The sequence below is a fragment of the Pseudoliparis swirei genome, chromosome 16, assembly GCF_029220125.1.
Source record: "Pseudoliparis swirei isolate HS2019 ecotype Mariana Trench chromosome 16, NWPU_hadal_v1, whole genome shotgun sequence".
Lineage (NCBI taxonomy): Eukaryota > Metazoa > Chordata > Actinopteri > Perciformes > Liparidae > Pseudoliparis > Pseudoliparis swirei.
In genome coordinates this window covers 24,439,819-24,464,007 of record NC_079403.1, presented here as the reverse complement: position 1 = coordinate 24,464,007, position 24,189 = coordinate 24,439,819, and the positions used below count along the sequence as shown (strand labels likewise).

General features: G+C 44.0%; 1 protein-coding gene across 1 annotated transcript in view; it reads right to left on the bottom strand.

Moving 5' to 3' along the window:
• The window catches only part of si:dkey-225n22.4 (collagen alpha-1(XXI) chain), a 48,481-nt gene that overhangs the window by 17,504 nt on the left and 6,788 nt on the right, over window positions 1–24,189 (bottom strand). The window contains 17 exon segments of the mRNA XM_056434811.1: window positions 8,139–8,192; window positions 8,428–8,481; window positions 8,851–8,895; window positions 8,971–9,024; window positions 9,960–10,013; window positions 10,136–10,189; window positions 10,304–10,393; window positions 10,912–10,923; window positions 11,489–11,566; window positions 12,076–12,249; window positions 13,975–14,197; window positions 14,301–14,466; window positions 15,227–15,413; window positions 16,052–16,168; window positions 17,106–17,225; window positions 18,454–18,590; window positions 18,840–18,968. Coding sequence (XP_056290786.1) covers window positions 8,139–8,192; window positions 8,428–8,481; window positions 8,851–8,895; window positions 8,971–9,024; window positions 9,960–10,013; window positions 10,136–10,189; window positions 10,304–10,393; window positions 10,912–10,923; window positions 11,489–11,566; window positions 12,076–12,249; window positions 13,975–14,197; window positions 14,301–14,466; window positions 15,227–15,413; window positions 16,052–16,168; window positions 17,106–17,225; window positions 18,454–18,590; window positions 18,840–18,918 — 1,698 coding nt within the window. The 5' untranslated portion in view covers window positions 18,919–18,968.

The following is a 24,189-nucleotide window of genomic DNA, read 5'->3' as shown; positions in this document are numbered from 1 at the left end:
CATAGATATTTATGACAAAAGACGGATATATACATGTATACATTCTTCTATACAATGGTGCTGCAACTCAGCAGTTATTTAGCAGTTTTCTTCCATATGGAACATTAATACATCTTCATCCTAAACAGAATGTTTAACCCTCCTGTTACCTTTCGGGTCAATTTGACCCCATTCAATATTTAATGTCGGTGTTCTTTGGGGTCAATTTGACCCCAGGCTGTTTTTCACTGTGTCAAACATATAAGAAATATCAACTTTTTTATATATTTAAAGGGCTATTTAGGTAGTCAACAAACAAACATAAAGTACCTCACACTTAAACTTGGGAAGCAATATTAATTCTAATAATTTTCTGGAGGTTTTAATTGCTGGGGTCAAATTGACCCCGAGAGTAAAATATGTTAGTAAATGTAAAGGTAACAGGAGGGTTAAACAGAACATTTTTCTCTTGTTTGTCAACCATTAACTCCACCATGATACAATCTAAAGGCCTCTAGTCTTCCTCTAGCAGCTGCTGAGGCAAACTGACTGTGTGGGTTTTCTTCATGAACTGGGCCGTGATGAAAGGGACGGCGGGGACACCGCTGCAAAACTGAAACCTCACCGACATGGACAGGTGGACAGATTGACAAGTGACTTTTTTTTTGCTCGGTCCCGATGCGCGCGCTCGGAGCTCTGTGGCGAGCGAGACGGAGATCGATAAGTGTTAACGCAACGCGAAGAGACAGAAATGACATGCTGCTGTGGAGATACGATCAACAACAGACGTTTAGTTTAATAAAAGAACAAAGACGTGCTCTAGAGAACATGTCAGGGGGCGGGCCAATCTCTTTAATGTCATGCGATCTACCAACACTACGCCGCGATCGACTGGCGGGTCGCGATCGACGTGTTGAGACCCTGATCTACAGGAAGTAAAAGTCGTAACAAGGTTTCCGGAGGTGAACCTGCGGAAGGATCATTACCGATGAACAGACCGTCTGCATGAGAGCGGACAGAGTTCAGATTGAAGTGGTGTATTGGAAGCTCATTTTGCAAGTGACTTTTTTTTCGTCCCGACGACCAACAACAGATGGATTGGAAGCTCATTCTGCGCATGCGTTAAATGCGTTAAAAAACAAAAAACTAGTTAAACCTGTAATTGAATTAACTGAGTTAACGCGTTATTTTTCACAGCACTAATATATATATATATATATATATCAGGCTTTGGATCCACACATAATGCTTGTTAGTAGGAGACATGCTGGTTTGAATTTGCACATGAAAATAAGGAAAGTATTGAATATAATCAGACTCATCCTTAATAAAAACATACAGTATAACCCTCATATTCACACACTTCAATTCCAGTGTGGAGCTTTTGTTCCATTTCCACAGTTTCAGGTACATGAACAATGAAAGATAGATGTCAAAGATATCTTTTAAAAAATCATCAAGAAAATCTAAAACTCAGAGGCAAACAGTGGTGAGTGTAATGAGTCTGTACCTGATTGTCTCATCCTCTAACAGGGCAACCTATGATTACCTTCGCATTGAAAATGCGGAAGGTTATGTTTTGATCGCCCTGTATTTATTTATTTATATATTTATTTATTTGTATGCGTGTTACTCGCATAACTCAAAAAGTATTAAACCAAATCGCCTGAAATTTGGTGGGATGATTGGTTATTATCCGGGGACCATTTGATTAGATTTTGGGATCGATCGGATCAAAGATCAAGGCCAAGGTCATGAAAAGGTCAACATCTTTTTTTTATCCAAATGGCATGCAACTAATGCCAAAATGTTCATAATTCAATGCGCAATCTTGTGATATGCGAAGGTATGCGCTCTACCGAGTGCCCGTTCTAGTTATCTATTTGTTTTGGTGCTACAGGTGCATGACCACAACATTACTGGAAGTGCATTTGACTGACATCTGGTTTCAGAAAGAGACCCAGATGTTGATTATGAAGGACATGCTTTCCCTTCACGGCCAACTTAAAATAGCTTTCTGTGCTCCTGGTTCAGTTCTCTGCTTGAAGTACGTCAGCGTGAGGTTCACGGATGTTTCTTTCTTGTTTCACTCGCTGCAGACACAGACGGTTACAAGGCCCCACCAACGTATATATTTTCAGTGCATGTTGGCAGGGAGGAAACGACTGAATTAGCTCCACGCTGAGTCTGTTTTCTTTTGAAGTGTCTCGCCGCGCTACGCACACAAAGCCACAAGAGCAACAAACCTCGTAATTACACGGCCGAGACGCCCAACACGCCGCCGCCCAATGAATGAAAAGATGACATGGACACTTCTGGATGACTAGAACAAGAGAAACTAGACAAGTGCACCGAGACCGGGCTAACCTGGGAGCAGACTATGATGCTAACCAGTGAGCTAACTATGATGCTAACCAGTGAGCTGACTATGATGCTAACCTGTGAGCAGACTATGATGCTAACCAGTGAGCTAACTATGATGCTAACCAGTGAGCTGACTATGATGCTAACCTGTGAGCAGACTATGATGCTAACCAGTGAGCAGACTATGATGCTAACCAGTGAGCTGACTATGATGCTAACCAGTGAGCTAACTATGATGCTAACCAGTGAGCTGACTATGATGCTAACCAGTGAGCTGACTATGATGCTAACCAGTGAGCTGACTATGATGCTAACCAGTGAGCTAACTATGATGCTAACCAGTGAGCTGACTATGATGCTAACCTGTGAGCAGATGATGATGCTAACCTGTGAGCTAACTATGATGCTAACCAGTGAGCTGACTATGATGCTAACCAGTGAGCTGACTATGATGCTAACCTGTGAGCTGACTATGATGCTAACCTGTGAGCAGACTATGATGCTAACCTGTGAGCAGACGATGATGCTAACCAGTGAGCTAACTATGATGCTAACCAGTGAGCTGACTATGATGGTAACCAGTGAGCTGACTATGATGCTAACCTGTGAGCAGACGATGATGCTAACCAGTGAGCTAACTATGATGCTAACCAGTGAGCTGACTATGATGCTAACCAGTGAGCTGACTATGATGCTAACCAGTGAGCAGAGTATGATGCTAACCTGTGAGCAGACGATGATGCTAACCAGTGAGCTAACTATGATGCTAACCAGTGAGCTGACTATGATGCTAACCAGTGAGCTGACTATGATGCTAACCTGTGAGCAGACTATGATGCTAACCTGTGAGCTGACTATGATGCTAACCTGTGAGCTGACTATGATGCTAACCTGTGAGCAGACTATGATGCTAACCTGTGAGCAGACTATGATGCTAACCTGTGAGCAGACTATGATGCTAACCTGTGAGCTAACTATGATGCTAACCTGTGAGCTGACTATGATGCTAACCTGGTAGCTGACTATGATGCTAACCTGTGAGCTGACTATGATGCTAACCTGTGAGCAGACTATGATGCTAACCTGGGAGGAGACTATGATGCTAACCTGGTAGCTGACTATGATGCTAACCTGTGAGCTGACTATGATGCTAACCTGTGAGCTAACTATGATGCTAACCTGTGAGCTGACTATGATGCTAACCTGTGAGCTGACTATGATGCTAACCTGTGAGCTGACTATGATGCTAACCTGTGAGCTGACTATGATGCTAACCTGTGAGCAGACTATGATGCTAACCTGTGAGCAGACTATGATGCTAACCTGTGAGCTGACTATGATGCTAACCTGTGAGCATGCCATAATCTACAACGCACTAACAACGTAGGCTAAGGTACGTTGTTAGTGCGTTGTTTCTGTTTAACAGCTGAGCAGCTAATCGGCCATCTTGCCTGCAAAGTAACGTTAGCCGTGCACTTTTCCTCCGTCATGTTTTGGGTGTTTTTTATTCTAGTCAATCTGTACTTTCATGAGCTAAATACCAATTAATATAATTTAAAAAAACGCGTTAGCTCTGTGCTGACCAAAGAAATATGTCTTCCCCAAACATATCTCATCTCTCAATGTATGCTATGCACGTGTTTACCATGTCAGTAATGCTTCTACAACCCAGTGAGGTCATCTCAACCTGTGTTGAGGCATAAGAGCCTGTAGGCTGGAGAAGCTGTAACTTGCATGTGTATTTAGGAGGTCTCTGAACTTACGACTAAATTACAAGCACGCAGGAGTTAAAAAATAAACCCTCTGATTTGTAAAAACATTCCCTTTTGAACAAAAAAGTAGTAATTATAGGGCAGGAATGTGAGATATACTGTATTTGTATCTCCCTGTGATGTAGAAACCTCACGGATGAATAAAGTCAAAATCCATACATTAGTGTAATAAGAGATAATAAGAGGCCTTTACCGAGCACAAAGCAGATCATTTTTAACCTGTTTGACTTGAGTGTGAAACATCAAATCCAAGACTGAAATAGGAAAGTTGATGTTGATGAAAGAGAGCAGTTTTACGAGTGTGTGAGTGTGTGATTAAAGAGCGAGCTGACAGCCTTAAGGCCTATCCACTATATCTAAGCTCAGGCCTCATTAACACTCAATGGAGCCGCCGTGGATGAGTGGACATAAATGATTTACAGTCAAAAGGAGGCCGAGTCCTCAGGCGGAGACCACAATGTGAGCTCATTGGGTTCTGAGCAGATAACATCTGGATTCCTCTTGTGCTACTTTACTGTGATCTCTCCACGTTCTACGCTAACTGGCATAATGCTGCATGGTGGTCGGAAAGGCTGTTTAGAAAGAATCCGCTGTAAAAAAAAATCTACCATGTGGTAGTTGGAGAATGTAAACTCCTCATCGGGTCGTTGCAATCTCTAAACTCCCAGAAACAATCCTGAGGATGTGACCGTGGCGTCCCCAGGCCCTGACTTAAGGCTTTCATAGGCCTCCTGCTCAAGAACTTCAAGGCGGGGATCACTGAGGTCATGTTCACGGGAATTCCTGGTACAAAATTTGAAACGGCGGATTTTCAACAGGCTTAAAGATTCAAATATTCTACCACCTTACTGCAATGCATATTATAAATTACATTTTTGTATCCTTGCTGTGGTAGGAAGGCTGTGTCGCAGCTTTAAGACCTTATGGTTGTCGAGTAATGTGAGAGACGTCTGGCTTTTAGGGTCCCACTGGACTGCCAATCGAACCCTTATGGAATGAATTGCATTCATAAAAGAAGATAGCAATATCAGGAATTGTCTAAAAAAAATGTTGGATACTGAAAGGCACATGCTATATTGTTTCGTGTTAGACAAATATATCATTTAAGAACTGTAGTCCTGTATAAATGTGTATTCCTGTCCTGTGTCTGCTGTTGGTTCCTGTTTGCAGCCTCTTCCAGTTGTCCTGGTTACCTGATCCTCTTTAGTTTGTGATTTTCAGTCATTCACTTTTGGACTCACCTGGCATGTAAATTTGCATGTTTTGGATGCTTATTAAATTTAATTAAATCCCGTATATCTGTGATCTGTGAGAGCATCGTCTGCAGCTGAGCTCTATGGGGATATGATGTCTTAGGATTCAGGGTCGGTCATGAAGACGACCCTCAAAGACGATCACAGGCTCCACAGTTTCCCCTCAACTCTACAGATTGCATCTCTCGTGTCTTTCAGCTTCAGCCACTTCGTTGTTTGGGTTAACTCATCTCAGCCGTGCTGATCCGAGCAGCAGCAGCTGCTGTCGAGATAAACTCTGACTGAACAATGACCAGCGGGCAGCCGGCCGATAACCTTCGAGATGGTGAACATGGCGGAGCGTTTAGCAGCTAATGAGCCGAACAATGAAGACGCAAACCGACACGCACATACCGAGGGGCCCTGAAGGGTCATCACCTCTCTCCTCTCTCCTTATGGACGTTTAGGATACACTGAGCTCCTCTCTCCTCTCCTCTCTCCTTATGGACGTTTAGGATACACTGAGCTCCTCTCCTCTCTCCTTATGGACGTTTAGGATACACTGAGCTCCTCTCTCCTCTCCTCTCTCCTTATGGACGTTTAGGATACACTGAGCTCCTCTCTCCTGTCCTCTCACCTTATGGATGTTTAGGATACACTAAGCTCCTCTCTCCTCTCCTCTCACCTTATGGATGTTTAGGATACACTGAGCTCCTCTCTCCTCTCCTCTCTCCTGATGGACGTTTAGGATACACTGAGCTCCTCTCTCCTCTTCTCTCTCCTTATGGATGTTTAGGATACACTGAGCTCCTCTCTCCTCTCACCTTATGGATGTTTAGGATACACTGAGCTCCTCTCTCCTCTCCTCTCTCCTTATGGAAGTTTTAGGATACACTAAGCACCTCTCTCCTCTTCTGTCTCTACCTCTGGATGAATTGACATCTCTCCATCACACATTACTAACTCTACCTCCTCTCCAGAGTCTTTGTGACTTCACGTCTCATAGGGTCCATTGGACCCGGCTGGGTCTGTGTCGAAAACAAACTGAATTGAATTGACACACACACACACACACACACACACACACACACACACACACACACACACACACACACACACACACACACACACACACACACACACACACACACACACACACACACACACACACACACACACACACACACACACACACACACACACACACACACACACACACACAGCTACAGACAAGCCAACAGCACTTTGTTTGATGGAGCGCTCCACCTGTCGGGTATTAAAGCAGGAAGTATTATGATGTTTATTGAGAACGTCTATAGGTGAAGTGGAGGATATTCAATATCCCGGTAAATGGAGTGTACTTGTCGTCTCTTGAACACGACTTGTCATTCAGACACTGAAGATGGAGGCGACCATGCAAGGTGCTGCCGGCCCATCAGGACCATCTGACCATTCATACAGCGGAGGCACAGCTCCGGGAGCGATGTGGGGTTCAGTGGCTTCCAGACGACACGCGGACTGGGGAGCAAACCACTGATCCTCCAATCGAAGGACTGTACGCCACTCGCTGAGCCACAGTCACATGTCAGTTAGCTGTAGTTGGATTATTGTAAGGAGAACACAAACTAGATAAACATACAGAGCAAACCATCTGCAGACATGTTCAAACTAAAGCTTTGTTGATTTAAAAAAGAAATGAATATGGATGCGATTTAGTTTCCCCCTAAATGTATTTAGCTAATGTTAGGGGCACACATGTATACAATATAAATGTAACATGAATTAACACAGTAGTGGTGTTATTGTTGGACTTACTGTTTGACATATGCAGATTGATTTTAGTTTTGGCATCAATGAACATTTGAAAACATATCCAAAGGCTTTTGTCCAATCTGACTGGACAGATGTTCGTCAGTCCAGATGCTCCAGACTCTCAAATATAGATTTCAACGTTTTAAGTGCTGAGCGTGATCCAGAACACTCTGGAAACAGCAAAGGAGACACAGAAGGTTTGCGGTCTAAAGTAGATAAACACTTCCAGCTGTGAGCCAGCTACCGACTCTACGAACACGAGTGAACCAAGAACGTTCCGGGCTCACCGATGAGCACCGGCACGCAAGCCAAGAGTCAAACTACAGGCCGGGCAGTAATGGGCTTATTTATCTAGGTCGAAAAGATAAATACAAGACAATAACAGAGGTTTGAGAAGTTCTCTTGAGAAGACGCTGTCATGCTTTCCTTTACATGACGAGGACACATTGTTTCCTCATGGCAACGTGTCTGTGCTGTATGTCATGAGTGCTGAAAAGATATAGGAGGGCATGTTGTAGGTTTGATAGACGTGGGGGTACACTATGGGATGCATTAAGAGGGTCACATGGCGTCTGTTCTTCTGTCCATCCTGGAGAGGGATCCTCCTCTGTTGCTCTCTTGAAGGTTCTCACCTTTTTTTCCCCCTTGGTAGTTTTTTTCTGATCCATCCGTCCAGTTATTTCATTCACTGAATATAAAGTTCTTAAAAAGTCCAACAGTGGGAAGCATTGCGTGACTTCCACTTCTCTCTGAAGGCACCTTTTAGACGAAGCGAGCTTCTGACCTTTGAGAGACCTCACCAATGCTCTTGTGTCTGAATGGGAGTGAACCCCTGCAGCCGGGTGCCAATACCAATATCTGGCAGAAGGTTTTCCCCAAGAGTCTGCGGCAGCATTTCGTATTAATGCCTCTGGTTTGGGATGTGAAGGTTCAACAACACTGTATTTCCACAAGCACAGTAGGAACAGTCGGCACTGACCTTTGGTCCTGGTGGCCCAACCGGTCCAGCAGTGCCTGGTAGTCCTGGCTCCCCCTGGTTGGACGACAAACACACAGCAGCCAAATTCAACACTATTACTATTCAACACTATTACAATTCATATCTATGTAAAGAAAGCAAAGATAACAACACACATAGAGGAGCAAATGCATTATCTGCTGAGTTGGACATTACTACACGATTTCTTTACACAGCAAAAAGTTGTTTCCAGCTTAATTCATTTAAAGAATGTAAATTACAGCTCCTTTTAAATAGAGATGGATCTTACCATTGGTCCGGCTTCTCCTGGAGACCCTTGCTCACTTCTCTCGCCAGGTAGACCCTGAATGAAAATAAATCTAATGATATTTGGTACTGATATGCACATATTTATATCGAGTCATTCGTATTCTTTTTTAGTATTTTAATTAATCTTTTACGGTTGCGTACACACAAAAGGGGCCAAAAGTTTGGATGTAGGAAAAACTAACTTGATGAAAGAATGGACGCAACTTTATGGAAACGTTAAAAAAAAGGTAGGTAGCACGGCCAACTGGGTCTGGCCAGAGACGTCTGCTCCCTCAAACACTGCTGTCTCGAGTTAAAAACTATAACGCGACAGTAAAAGAGTGTTGATGTACTAGTCTGGTTAGTAATGTGTTAATATTTCTCAGTTTCCATTTGAATCATTATTCTATGAAATGAGTCTCACCGCGGTTCCTGGTTGTCCTGATAAGCCTGGTTCCCCATGGCCTCCCTGGGCAGAACCAGGTAATGTATCAGTAGCGGCAGCAGTAGGAACGTCCACCACAATGCTTCTTTAAAGACTCACCTCGATGCCCTGCAGACCAGGCTCCCCTCTTAGTCCTGCTAAACCATCTTCACCCTAGTCGGTAAGAGAGTATGCAATTAAAGTCTGGAACTAAATCAATACAATTAATAAACCCTATCAAACATGTTAAAATGATGTCATCCATAACCTCTCCATTACCAAAGGTCAAGGAAAGTTCGATGACCACAAGCAGTGAACTCTGAATGGGGCAAAACCTGGAGATGCTATAAGGACCTGAGAGATATTTGGGTTTAGCAACCCACGGATACATATTAAGGGTGCAACGGATCATAAAACTCACGGTTTTATAATGGATCGGATCGGCACGATAGAAAAAAGGTTGTAAATTAACTTTTGGAGATGCCCATTCAAAGATAGTTTTACCACTTATACCTATTGCCGAGCGATTATAACCCATATCGGCCAATACCGATTGACAAATTGTCGGATAATGCGTCTTAAAGAAAGCATATAAAGGGAGAATAAGACAGGGCCAATAAGACAGGGCCAAGTAACTAAAAGATCAGAGGAGCAAAATCAGAACCTTTGTCCATAACCTCTCCATTGCCAAAGGTCAAGGAAAATTCGATGACCACAAGTAGTGAACTTTGAATAGGGCAAAACCTGGAGATGCTGTAAGGACCTGAGAGATATTTGGGATTAGCAACCCACGGATATATATTAAGGGTGCAACGGATCATAAAACTCATAGTTTGTAACGGATCAGATCAGCACAAAAAAGGTAGTAAAATAACGTTCGGAGATGCCCATTCACAGATTGTTTTGCCATTTATACCAATTGCCGATCGATGATAATCCTTATCGGCCAATACAGATTGGGAGAATAATAATAAAGGAAGAATAAGACAAGGCCAAGGAACTCAACAGGGTCAGAGGAGCTAAATAAGACACCTTGTCCATCATGAAATGCAGTAAAACTCAAGTTCCATTTGAAGCTGTTGCAATGCAACCTGTTTTTTTTTCTTTACCTTCATCCCTGGTATTCCAGGAGGGCCGGATCCCCCAGGCTTCCCATCAATACCCTGGTGAGAATTACAAACACAAGCTGATTCTAACTTGTACCTAAAACTTGTATCTTAAAGACTGTTGACAGCATTATGACAAGATGATAAAAGTGATGAAAAGAAAAGTGATAAGCACTTACAGGCTTACCGTCAGGTCCCGTTAGTCCATCCCTCCCTTTCTGCCCTCTGAAACCCTGAGAAGACAGAAATTAAAAAAGGCGTTGATGTATGCATTGCAATGATGACCTGTTTGTCTCCCCAATATTTTGTTCCAGAGAAAAATGATTCTTATTATGAGTGTGTGTTACCGTGGGTCCTTGAAGGCCACGCTGCCATGGTGGTCCAACTACACAGTTGCAGGCTTCTTCCTCCATGGTGGCTGTTCGATTCAGAGGACACTGAGGAAACATACATACAAACATAGATGAGACATCATGAGCACATCAATTATATGTGTTTTGCCTTTTTGGCTAATCTCTTTTGTTCTTATTTAATTGTTGTATTAATTTAAAGACATAATTAATAGCAATATGATTTTTCAGTTTGTGCCAATAGTTCCAGTCAGATGACTTCCTGTCTGGTCACTTCCTGTCTGGTCACTTCCGGTTGCAGTTATTCCGGTTAAATAATGTTATAATATTCAATTGTAAATTTGGATTCTCACTCTGTGAGTTCTCCTTCCACTGTACTGTTCTCAATAAAGGTTGTTGTGAAAACATTTGGTCAAGCTAGCTGTTTAGCTGAAGAATACGAACAACCTGTAGTGAGCACATCAACAGTATGACTTCTGAACATTGTTATTTCTACAATGCAGTAATTTCCGTAGTTCAGTAAATTTTAATTTAGTCAGGTGTGATATTACGTACAATGTCACTAATTTGCACCATATCAGTAAAAAATTTCAGAAACTACTCACCCTTTCATCATCCTGAGAAAGAGAGGACAAGAGAAAAACACAATGGTTCATTGTCATTATTGTGCCTCTTAGTATATACAGAATGTGACATGTTCAGTGGAGAATACAGTAGATACACATTCTCACTCCCAACTCCTCCAACGACCCAGATCAGTGGCCCTATACGACGACGCTCTGGGTACCCCTCCAGCATGCCAGTTTCCACTCATTAAAAAACAATACTCAGTTTCAAAATCAACTTCTGTCTTCTCAGGAAGTTGGGTAAAGGCAAAAGTCCCGTGACTAAAGACACTGACTGACTGTTAGCTTGAGCACATGCTATCACTCCCACCCACTCCTGTGGACCGCCTTGCTCTTTACGCTCGACCGGATAATAATGATGCGAGTGGGTTGATATTGGAGTTGGTTGAAAGCCCAGTGGGTTGATATTGGAGTTGGTTGAAAGCCCAGTGGGTTGCACGCAGATGCTGAAAGATGCCTCTGTGCATCTGCATCAGACGCAGACGGCCATACGTTGGCATTTAATGAGTTGGGAGCCAGACTGTGTGGTCGATACAGCAGCCAGTGGAGCTCTTACCACAGAGTAGATCTCACATGCGGTTTCTCTTTCACTCTGATGAGGATCGCAGTAAAGACGCAGCTTCTGAATCTCCACCTGAATGAAAAGGTAAAATGTAAGAGATTATTAATGAAGACCGTAGTACTGCGTTGGATACAATTGATCATGACATCCTATTACAGAGACTGCATCAGTCGATTGGCATTTCAGGTCCCGCATTAAGTTGGTTTAAATCCTATTCATCAGATCGATCTCAGTTTGTATTTGTAAACGATGAAGCCTCGATGACCACCAACGTTACGGAGTTCCACAAGGTTCTGTGCTTGGACCACTTTTATTTACCTTTACCTATATATGCTTCCTTTGGGCAATATTATCAGGAAACACTCCATAAACCTTCTTTGTGATACAGATTATACTCAATTATATCTCTCGATGAAACCAGAAGAAACCAACCAGCTCGCTAAACTTCAAGCATGTCTTAAACTTTAAGAATTTTCGCGAATTTTAGCGAGATTTGTGGCAGCATTAACTTCTCATTTCCATCTGTTTCTCCAATCAACTCATTTTTCACGAGCCAAACACAGGGGTTAGTTACTACTCACGGGCACAGTGACGTCTGTTCCCCGTCTCTTAGCAACCTGTGTCTCCCCATTGATGTAGATGGGCTCAACGGGTTTCAGCCTTATTTCCTGGATCAGTTCATCGTCAAGGAAACCGGTCACGTGACGTGGTCTCACCAGGACTTTGAACTGATGCCACTTTCCATCATACAGCGTCTGAGAGAAGGCACAGATAGTTCATAAATACCTATGTTTTTTCTCAAATACGAAGAAAAAAAAAACCTTACTGGGAGACTGTACATGAATAACACTGAAACATTTCATTCAAAGTTGCATAAGAAAAACAAGCATTAACGTGTCAAACCTCGTTTCAAACATCCTTCCACATTTGTGGGTTGTTTTATGTGTGCGTGCCAGTAAGACCCTAAATGCTACCACAAATAGTTATAACCAGCAAGGTATTAAAAGACTCATTTATTTTTCCCTTCACAATCCTTTCTATCCAGAGGGAGAGAAACAGAGCAGCAGTTGTTTCATTGGGAGTGATCCACAGTCATCATTTCACATGCTCGCGCCACATCAAATCAAATGTAATAACATAAATGCAAACGTGATGAATACGCTACGCTAACGTCTAGTTGTGTTAGGATGAGGGCTGGTGGGACATGTCCAAGAACTACACGTCCACCAGCATGTTTCCACTGGGGAGATGCAGTGGTTTAGAGGAGGAAATGTTCTCTTTGGGCCTCCCACTGGCTTCTGTCACATCGTCACTGGTTCAGTTTTGTATTGAACGGAGCAGAACATGGCTGCTTCAGTGACAGGTTGGAGGAAACAGAGTACACGCTAATAACACAGTACCTCTTTCGGGGCAGGAAAATATTAGAGTACACTCTAATAACACAATACCTCTTTCAGGGGCAGGAAAATATGACAGTTTTTCTCATATTTGTATACGTTATTATCCAATTTTAAGCACTATTATTTATGGTGCTAAAGTCACTACCTTAAGTCTTGTTATTCTGTCTTCGTTACTGATATAATGTGCTTATTGTTGGGATATCTAGCTTCAAAGTCATACATGCTAGATCCAAAATGATGTGTATACACCAAAAAGAAGAAGAAAAATGTAAATACAACCAATTTGAGTCATTTAAAGAATCTGCATTTTTTTTTTTTTTTACAAATTGTTAAACTATGTATTGTAGAATCACAGAATAAATATTGATTTAATATTCCAATAAATGTCCTTATATTACAGTATTTTGAGACAAAACTTAAACACATAAAATGTTTTAATTATCTCTACACCAGCATGTTTTTTTGTTTTTGGAGCATTTAATATGAAAACTGAGGTCGTATGAAAATGACTCCAGAATGCCTCTATCCTGATTGTTCTTAGCCAGAAGAAGAATCTCTGTTACTAACTGTGCAACTGAAGATGTGTTGGCTTATTTATGATAATTAAGATGTAATATGATTTAGGTGTAAGCTTCTGTTTAATATGCAGATGCAGTATCACATTAATTTGGTATGGTTGAATTTCCGTCACAGGACTGTAAGTGATAGCAGCCGCTCCGGTCTACACGAGCAAAAACGACTCCGCCATGTTTGTCTTGATTAACAGGTGTAAACAAATTAAGAATGACTTCAAATCAAATTAGTAAATTAAAATAAATGACAATTACATTGTCATTGTGAAAAGAGGCAAGATGACGTCATCCCTCATTTGTAAAGTAAACCTCTTTCAATAATGTTTGTATTGAACTGGGAGTCACTCAAGAGGCCAAGGTAGAGACATTATTTTCTAATTTAAATTTGACTGAGAAAGATATCAAGCATTTTCACACTTGTTCATATTGGACAAAGAGCATGTGTCAGTACTTGTAGATCAAAGCCGTGTTGGTCTGCACGGACATGGACCTGAACCCCAACACCAACCTGAAAGCCGGCTTTGAAGGTGACTCTCTGCTCCTGCTCCGTCATGCTGGTGGTGGTGAAGATGATTGTTTTGTCTTTCCCACTCAGCGTCACTGCAGCCTGGATCTCCTTATCCTTCGACAGTACCCTCCAAAGGTCAAAGGTCAGCTTGCTCGAAGACCCCTTCAGACGCAGCGTGGCTACGAACACATAGGACGGAGGGAGGCCCTCTGGGAAGATGTCCCTAGAACAAGGAAGAAGTCAAGCTACTCATAGAAACAATAGTTGATTAAATGAAATGTCAATGTACTTATTCTTCATTCCTTGATTTCCTTATAATCTTCTACCTGGTATTCTCAGTAATGTCTGTAGAGGCCGTGAGAGTGTAAGCGGCCATAGAAACCAGAGAGCCAAGGATCTTCTTGGCCTTCTTGTGGATGTTCATGCCCAGCATCAGCTCGAAGCCTCTCTCATCACGAGACGCCACCGGGATTCGTGTAGGACACACGGACTCTAGAAAGAAAGCAAACCTATAATAAATATGCAAACAATAATGTGTAAAATGTTTGGGTCAACTGCGTTATTTTTTTGGATATTGACTTATATATTTTTGTGGACGTGACAATTGAAATGAATTTTAAATGAACCACTGAATGTATTGTTTATCTGAACAATCTCAGTTAGTATTTATAAACGATGAAGCCTCGATGAACACCAACGTTAGTCACGGAGTTCCCCAAGGTTCTGTGCTTGGACCACTTTTGTTTACCTTATATAAGCTTCCTTTGGGCAATTTTATCAGGAAACACTCCATAAACCTTCATAACTTTGTAAACGATGAAGCCTCGATGACCACCAATGTTAGCCATGGAGTTTCACAAGGTTCTGTGCTCGGACCACTTTTATTTACCTTATATATGCTTCCTTTGAGAAATATTATCAGGAAAAACTCCATAAACTTTCATTGTTATGCAGATGATACTCAATTATATCTAGTTAATGTCACTCTACAGTCATACAAAATCTAACTAAGAGTAATGGGAAGTGGGAGGAGCTATCAGGTGCACCTGGCTCCAAAAAAAGTCTCTTTTACAATCCATAATGAAACTCATTGCCGGAGCAGAAACCTTTTTGATTGACATTATCTGTGAGAATCCTATATTTCTATATGAAGTCACATTGAGGTTATTGTTTCAACAGAGTAGAGAGAATACACCATCACAACCAGGGGAATTGAGAACTTGTCAAGTAGATAGATGAACTGTAACCCAACCTTCACACAGCTTTTGCTCCATGGACCCTTGAATACGTTCGATGGTCGTGTAGTTTTCGGCGTATAGAACATATGCTGATGATGGTCTATTGGCGATGGAAACCAGCTCCGAGGTGGTGATCTCACTGCCGACTCCAACGGCAAACACGGTAATGCCCTGAGCTCGTGCCTCCATACTGGCATCCACCTAGAGAAACATAGGCGCTGGTGAAAAGGACAAAGGGACCCATGACAGAGGGAAGAACAGTGTGATAGAAATACAATTCACAATAGTAGAGCCAACAGCTTTCACCAAAAAGCCAGTGTCATGCCTGTAGTGACCACGTTGCCTATCAAAAAAAGGTCCTATGGAAGCTTGGAGGTTTAGTTTCGTGCAATAAACATATGCAATGTCCAGTTTGTAATGTGAAAGGTTATTTATTTATTTATAAAGTTGTATGTTTTCCAACAGAAACCAAAATATACGTTCCTTGTCCAAACCCACTTGTCTGTTCCCAAAAAATGAAAGATATCAAAACACATTGTGGTCCAAAAACTGTGTGCTCTTGCCAATCTAGCAACACCTGACCATAGTACCTGATTATATTGGTCTGTGTTTATTGACATTGGCCATTCGCCCCCTAGTGGTGGGAGGTCCAACCAAACAAAAACAAACAAAATGGCTCTTTCAATGCCCCCATGTTGGACAGTGTTTTCTTGTTGAGGTTCTATGGGGGGAGGTCCTGTCCTTCTTCTTTTCACACTGACATATATAACTCGGCTACTATTGATTTGGGCGAATCAAACAAACGTGACTTGGTTTCACCTAAACAAAGTGACATTTACCACGTCATCCTGAGATTTTCCGTCGGTAACCACGACGGCGATGCGGTTCTTGACCTGGCTGGCTCGGTGGGAGGAGGCGAAGACGTGGTCCACGGCAAACTTGATGGCCCTGCCGGTCTGCAACACAGTGGGAGAACAGTGAGGACGAAATACGCCTTCGATGCTGGGAGAGGTCACGTGTGTGAACTGGGATGTCCGCCATGTTTCCAGGCAAATTACAAATCACATTATACAAACACATACAAATGCTTTTGAAACTCTCCGTGGAAAAGTAAATCGTCTAAATCTGTGCTTGTTCCACTTTATTAGTGTCTTGTTTCGGGTGTCGGTGGTTTTGTCGAGAACATTTTATATGTCAATCAACCATGAGGAGTCTTGAGTGCAGCAACCAGGGTTTGTATGGACAAAGTGTTGAATTAATATATTAATGTCATTTATCACATGAATATTTTGTGTAAAATATCAATACTTAACCAACACAGTTACATGTTGTTTAATGTGTTCCATGTTGACTTAAATCTTCATAATTTATCATATTTCAACCATTTTTGACTACGATAGTGCTGATTTGAGCTGACAGAGTCCTACACTGTTTCCATTGCTTGGCTTAAAAAGTTGAAGGTGTTATGATGATGTAATAGTGTATTCATGGAGATGTGTCATATTTCAACCAATATTTTTATTGTATTTGATTGTGTTGATTGTCACATTGTTAGGTGAATAAAACCTTCAGGCAGTTGTTACTTTGGGGATTTTATGGCTTAAGCTCTTAACCTTTTTTTATTATGGTGCATTTTGACTTCGATCTTCATAATTTATAAAATTTCAACTTTTTGTCAACTTTTTTTAATTGATTTTTTTTACTTTTGGAGCTTCACAAATAGTGGTGAATTGACGTGACAGATGGCTAAACTGTCATCTTCAAAAGTTAAATGTGTTTTATTTGAATAATGAATACTTTAATCATGGAAATATGTCATATTTCAACCCTATTCATCCGTTTTTCTTGAACTTCTTTTTCTGCTCGTCACATAAAGAATAACAGCCGTCGTGCCTGTGTGTTTCCTCCCAGGTAGCTGATGCTCTGTATGGCCGGGATGAGCTTCACTCCACTCTGGTGCTTCCCCAGAGGGATCTCCAGTCGAGGAGTGTCACTGTACTGGATCACAGCCACCTGCACAGACACACAGATACAGAGATGCAGAGATGCAGAGATGCAGAGATACACAGATACACAGATACACAGATACACAGATACAGAGATACACAGACAGGAGATACAGAGATCCAGAGATACACATATACACAGACAAGAGATACAGAGATGCAGAGATACAGAGATACAGAGATGCAGAGATGCAGAGATACACAGATACACAGACAAGAGATACAGAGATCCAGAGATACACAGATACAGAGATGCAGAGATGCAGAGATACACAGATACACAGACAAGAGATACAGAGATCCAGAGATACAGAGATGCAGAGATACAGAGATCCAGAGATACACAGACAAGAGATACAGAGATGCAGAAATGCAGAGATGCAGAGATACACAAATACACAGATAACCAGAGAAGGTTTACTGAAGCTCTGGAGTACTTGGAATGGGCCTCACAGGTAATCGAACGCTTAAAGATACAAACTAAAGCAGAAAGACAGTGATCTTTGTGGTTCTTCGAAGAACCATCACCTACTGGAGAACCATTTTTTTCATTTGAGAAACCTTTATAGGTTTTTTGAAGAACTATTTAAGGACATGGTTCTTTGAAGAACCCTGGTTTGAAAGGTTCTTGGTGGAACCAGATATGGTGCCTTAAAGAACAATTATTGAAGGTTCCTTGAGACAACTTTATAGGTTCTTTCAAGAACAATTAAAGGACATGGTTCTTTAAAGAACCCTGGTTTGAAAGGCTCTTCAAGGAACCAAGAAGGGTGTCTTAAAGAACCATTTTTGAAGGTTCTTTGAGACACCTTTATAGGTTCTTTGAAGAACTATTTAAGGAAATGGTTCTTGAAAGAACTCTGGTTTGAAAGGTCCTCTGCGGAACCAGATATGGTTCTTCTATGGCATCACTCTGAAGAACCCTGCTCGGTTCCCGGTGGAACCTCCGTGTGAGGGTACCTGAGGAACCTCCGTGTGAGGGTACCTGAGGAACCTCCGTGTGAGGGTACCTGTGGAACCTCCGTGTGAGGGTACCTGAGGAACCTCCGTGTGAGGGTACCTGAGGAACCTCCGTGTGAGGGTACCTGTGGAACCTCCGTTTGAGGGTACCTGAGGAACCTCCGTGTGAGGGTACCTGAGGAACCTCCGTGTGAGGGTACCTGTGGAACCTCCGTGTGAGGGTACCTGAGGAACCTCCGTGTGAGGGTACCTGAGGAACCTCCGTGTGAGGGTACCTGTGTGTAGTGGGAGCTGATGTCAAACTGGCCGGTGATGTTGACGAGCCACTGCTTCGCCGTGTCGAAGTCGGAGAAGCCGACGCTCCACGAGCCGTCGACAATAAAGACCAGGTCATTAACAGCTGTGCTACAGCCTATACACACACACACACACACACACACACACACACACACACACACACACACACACACACACACACACACACACACACACACACACACACACACACACACACACACACACACACACACACACACACACACACACACACACACACACACACACACACACACACACACACACACACACACACACACACACAGAGTAATCAAAGACACATCTAATGCAAAGACAAATGTACTCCCAGCTCTGGAGGCCCTACCTGCTCGGTGGTCGTCCTCCTCTGCGGCCTCCAGGGGGCGCAGTAGCAGTATTGCGCTCCATAATGACCACAGCAACATGACTCTGTGGGAGAGTAGTCTTCCTCTTCCTCTTCCTCAGTCCAGTCCAACTGTGCTAAATTATTGTTAAAACAACCAGGATATTAATCATGACCTCATGACCTTTGTATTGACCTCTGTATTCCTACAGCCATCAGGACAACGTTACCGACCCTGGAGGTCATCTCTCTTTAATGAACTCTAGTAACGCTGGTATCACACACACACACAAACACACACACAAACACGTCCTCTCGGGGCCTCATAGTGGATGACCCCCGGGGCCCATTGTTTATACGTCAATGAAATGTTTTCATTGACGTGTGCATTTTCTACCTGTGAGGCGAGACTACTGACTACTTGGATCCTGCTAAGTATCTTCTTTAAACTAGTTTTATCTGCTAAAGTTACTGTTGTATTTGTTGTTTAAAGCTGCTAGATTGTTAGTCTGTCCTGTTTTAAGGAGTTGTTTTGGTAGAGAGGTGTGTCCTGTGTTCCGACACCTGAATCTTCACTGATTGGACGAGCGATCGTCACCTGGTTTCTATTGAGTGTCATTTGAATACCAAAAGCCAAGGGGCGGTGTCAACGCAGCTGGAGGTAATTGGCACTAACTTGGGCTCATAACCGGGTGGGGTTTTGGCGTCAGCTGTAGCCAGCGTGACTCGGAGGACAAAGACATAGGAGTCTTCCGTTGAGTCAAGACTGGAGGACAAAGACATAGGAGTCTTCCGTTGGAGGCAAGACTAGAGGACAAAGACATAGGAGTCTTCCGTTGGAGACAAGACTAGAGGACAAAGACATAGAGTCTTCGGTCTTGGCTGAGTATTTCCCCATTTTTGAATATGTGTGTCTTCCATACCTGTGCGTATCTCACTCGTAGTTACTATAGGACTCGCTCATTCATGTACCGGAACCCCTCCTCTGTTATCCTTCCTACCCGTTCTACTCACACCCAGCACCTGGTCACAGGAGGCCTCTGAACTGTCAGTCAGCCAACCGCAAGGCCGACTTCATCTCTGGCTTTGCTGTGGAGCAGTCGCTGACTTCCTGGCTCTCACTGAGACCTGGATCACAGCAGACAACACGTCTACCGGCTGCTCTCTCCTCTGCCTTCTCCTTTAGCCACACACCCAGACCCTCTGGTCGGGGTGGAGGTACAGGTTTACTCATCTCACCCACATGGTGTTTCTGTCCCTACCCGCTTCCACTCTTTATCCCACTGACTTTTGAGTTTCATGCGGTGACCGTTACTCATCCGGTTCAACTTCACATTGTTGTTCTCACCGTCCCCTGGTTCTTTGGGAGATTTCTTGACGAGCTAGACGTCCTCCCATCGAACTTCGGAACACGGCCCCCCGCTCATCCTTCTGGGTGACTTTAACATCCAGACAGAGAAGTCATGTGATCTCTTACTCTTACTGTCTTCCTTTAACCTCTCACTCAGTCCCTCCCCTCCTACTCACAAAGCCGGCAACCACCTTGACTACATTTTCACAAGAAACTGCTCTACCTCTAACCTCACTGTGACTCCTCTCCATGTCTCTGACCACTTCTTCATCTCTTACTCTCTCGCTCTCTGGTACTGACAACCCACCCATATCTACAGACTCTGCACCTGTACGCCGCAACATTCGCACCCTCTGCCCCTCCTCTCTGGCCTCCTCTGTCCTATCTGCTCTCCCTCAACTGACTGCTTCTCACTCATGCATCCTAACTCTGCCGCAGACACTCTCCTCTCTTCCCTGTCTTCATCTCTTGATTCTCTTTGTCCTTTTAAGACACGACCGGTTCGGAAATCCTCTCCGGCTCCGTGGTTGTCGGACGAGAGAGCCACCCTGCGGCGGAAAGAAAATGTCGAATCAAGCGGAAGACTTGCTCTTCTATCAATCTCTCCTCTCCTCCTTCTCTTCCTCTATCTCTGCAGCCAAAAGCTCGTTCTACCTGACCAAAATTCAGTCTTCCTTCTCTAACCCCAAAAACTCTTCTCTATCTTTTCCAACCTCCTTGATCCCCTGTCCCCTCCTCCTTCCACCCTTTTGCCGAGCCACTTTGTCGACTACTTTACAAACAAGATAGACGACATACACTCCTCCTTTACAAATCCATCTTCTATCACCTCACCAACACTAACTTCTTCATCCCCTCTCTTCCTCTTTCACCCCTTGTCTCCCAATCAAGTTCTTAGCTTGGTGACCTCCGCCCGACCGACCTCCTGCGCCCTTGATCCGTCCCGTCTCCCATTCTCCAGGCTATTGCTCCTGACCTTCTGACCTTCCTCACCCATCTTATTAACAGCTCCCTCTCAACTGGCTGTTTCTCTAACTCTCTGAAGGAGGCGAGAGTCAACCCTCTCCTGAAGAAACCCACGCTCGACCCGTCTGAAGTCAGCAACTACAGACCGGTCTCTCTTCTTCCTTTTCTCTCCAAAACTCTGGAGCGAGCTATCTTGAGCCAAGTGTCCTCCTATCTCCACAGTAACAACCTTCTTGACCCTCACCAGTCTGGATTCAAGGCCGGCCACTCGACAGAGACGGCCCTCCTTGCTGTCTCTGAGCAGCTTCACACTGCCAGAGCTGCCTCTCTCCTCTGTCCTTATCCTTCTCGACCTTTCTGCAGCATTTGACACTGTGAACCACCAGATCCTGATCTCTTCTCTTCAGGACCTGGGGATCTCAGGCACTGCACTCGCTCTTTTCTCTTCCTACCTTAAAGACCGCACCTACCGGGTAACTTGGAGAGGATCTGTGTCTGATCCTTGTCCTCTCACTACTGGGGTTCCTCAAGGCTCCGTCCTGGGTCCCTCCTCTTCTCTCTGTACACAAATTCTCTCGGCTCTGTCATTCGCTCGCATGGCTTCTCCTACCATAGCTATGCTGATGACACCCAACTGATCTTCTCGTTTCCACCGTCCGAAACACAGGTGGCGGCGAATCTCTGCTCGTCTGACTGACATCTCTCAGTGGATGTCTGCTCACCACCTGAAGATCAACCCTGACAAGACTGAGCTACTATTCCTTCCAGGGAAAGGCTCCCCCACCCACGACCTGACTATCACCTTCAACAGCTCTGTGTTGGCCCCTACCCGGACTGCCAGGAACCTCGGTGACACTCGACAGTCAACTCTCCTGACGGCCAACATCGCTGCGATGACGCGTTCCTGTAGGTACATGCTGCACAACATCAGGAGAATACGTCCTCTTCTTACTCAGAAGGCGAGGTTCTGATCCAGGCTCTGGTCATTTCACGCCTCGACTACTGCAACTCCTCCTGGCTGGTCTACCTGCTAAGGCCATCCGACCCTGCAGCTCATCCAGAATGCAGCAGCTCGACTGGTCTTCAGCCTCCCGAAATTCACCCACACCACTCCGCTCCTCCGCCTCTCCACTGGTTACCGTGGCTGCCGCATCCGCTTCAAAACACTGGTCCTGGCGTACCGTGCTCTGGACGGATCGGGCCCGTCTACATCCGGGATATGGTCACACCGTACACCCCGCACGCTCGCTCCGCTCTGCAACAGCCAATCGACTTGTGACTACTGCACCTCGAGCTAATCACAGCCACCTGCACAGACACACAGATAGAGATGCAGAGATGCAGAGATACACAGATACACAGATACACAGATACACAGATACACAGACAGGAGATACAGAGATCCAGAGATACACATATACACAGATACAGAGATACAGAGATGCAGAGATACAGAGATACAGAGATGCAGAGATGCAGAGATACACAGACAAGAGATACAGAGATCCAGAGATACACAGATACAGAGATGCAGAGATGCAGAGATACACAGATACACAGATACACAGACAAGAGATACAGAGATCCAGAGATACACAGATACAGAGATGCAGAGATGCAGAGATGCAGAGATACACAGATACACAGACAAGAGATACAGAGATCCAGAGATACACAGATACAGAGATGCAGAGATACAGAGATCCAGAGATACACAGACAAGAGATACAGAGATGCAGAAATGCAGAGATGCAGAGATACACAAATACACAGATAACCAGAGAAGGTTTACTGAAGCTCTGGAGTACTTGGAATGGGCCTCACAGGTAATCGAACGCTTAAAGATACCAACTAAAGCAGAAAGACAGTGATCTTTGTGGTTCTTCGAAGAACCATCACCTACTGGAGAACCATTTTTTTCATTTGAGAAACCTTTATAGGTTTTTTGAAGAACTATTTAAGGACATGGTTCTTTGAAGAACCCTGGTTTGAAAGGTTCTTGGAACCAGATATGGTGCCTTAAAGAACAATTATTGAAGGTTCCTTTGAGACAACTTTATAGGTTCTTTCAAGAACAATAAAGGACATGGTTCTTTAAAGAACCCTGGTTTGAAAGGCTCTTCAAGGAATTAGAAGGGTGTCTGTAAAGAACCATTTTTGAAGGTTCTTTGAGACACCTTTAGGTTCTTTTGAAGAACTATTTAAGGAAATGGTTCTTGAAAGAACTCTGGTTTGAAAGGTCCTCTATGGAACCAGATATGGTTCTTCTATGGCATCACTTGAAGAACCCTGCTCGGTGAACCTCCGTGAGGGTGCCTGAGGAACCTCCGTGAGGGTACCTGAGGAACCTCCGTGTGAGGGTACCTGAACCTCCGTGTGAGGGTACATGAGGAACCTGCAGAGGGTACCTGAACCTCCGTGTGAGGGTTGTGGAACCTCCTGTGAGGGTACCTGTGGAACCTCCGGTGAGGGTACCTGAGGAACCTCCGTGTGAGGGTACCTGAGGAACCTCCGTGTGAGGTACCTGAGGAACCTCCGTGTGAGGGTACCTGAGGAACCTCCGTGAGGGGTACCTGAGGAACCTCCGTGAGGGTACCTGTGTGTAGTGGGACCGTGTCAAACTGGCCGGTGATGTTGAGCCACTGCTTCACCGTGTCGGTCGGAGAAGCCGACGCCCACGAGCCGCCACAATAAAGACCAGGTCAACAGCTGTGCTACAGCCACACACACACACACACACACACACACACACACACACACACACGCACACACACACACACACACACACACACACACACACACACACACACACACACACACACACACACACACACACACACACACACACACACACACACACACACACACACACACACACACACACACACACACACACACACACACACAGAGTAATCAAGACATCTAATGCAAAGACAAATGTACTCCCAGCTCTGAGGCCCTACCTGCTCGGTGGTCGTCCTCTCATGCCTCCAGGGGCGAGTAGCAGTATTGCGCTCCAATGACCACAGCAACATG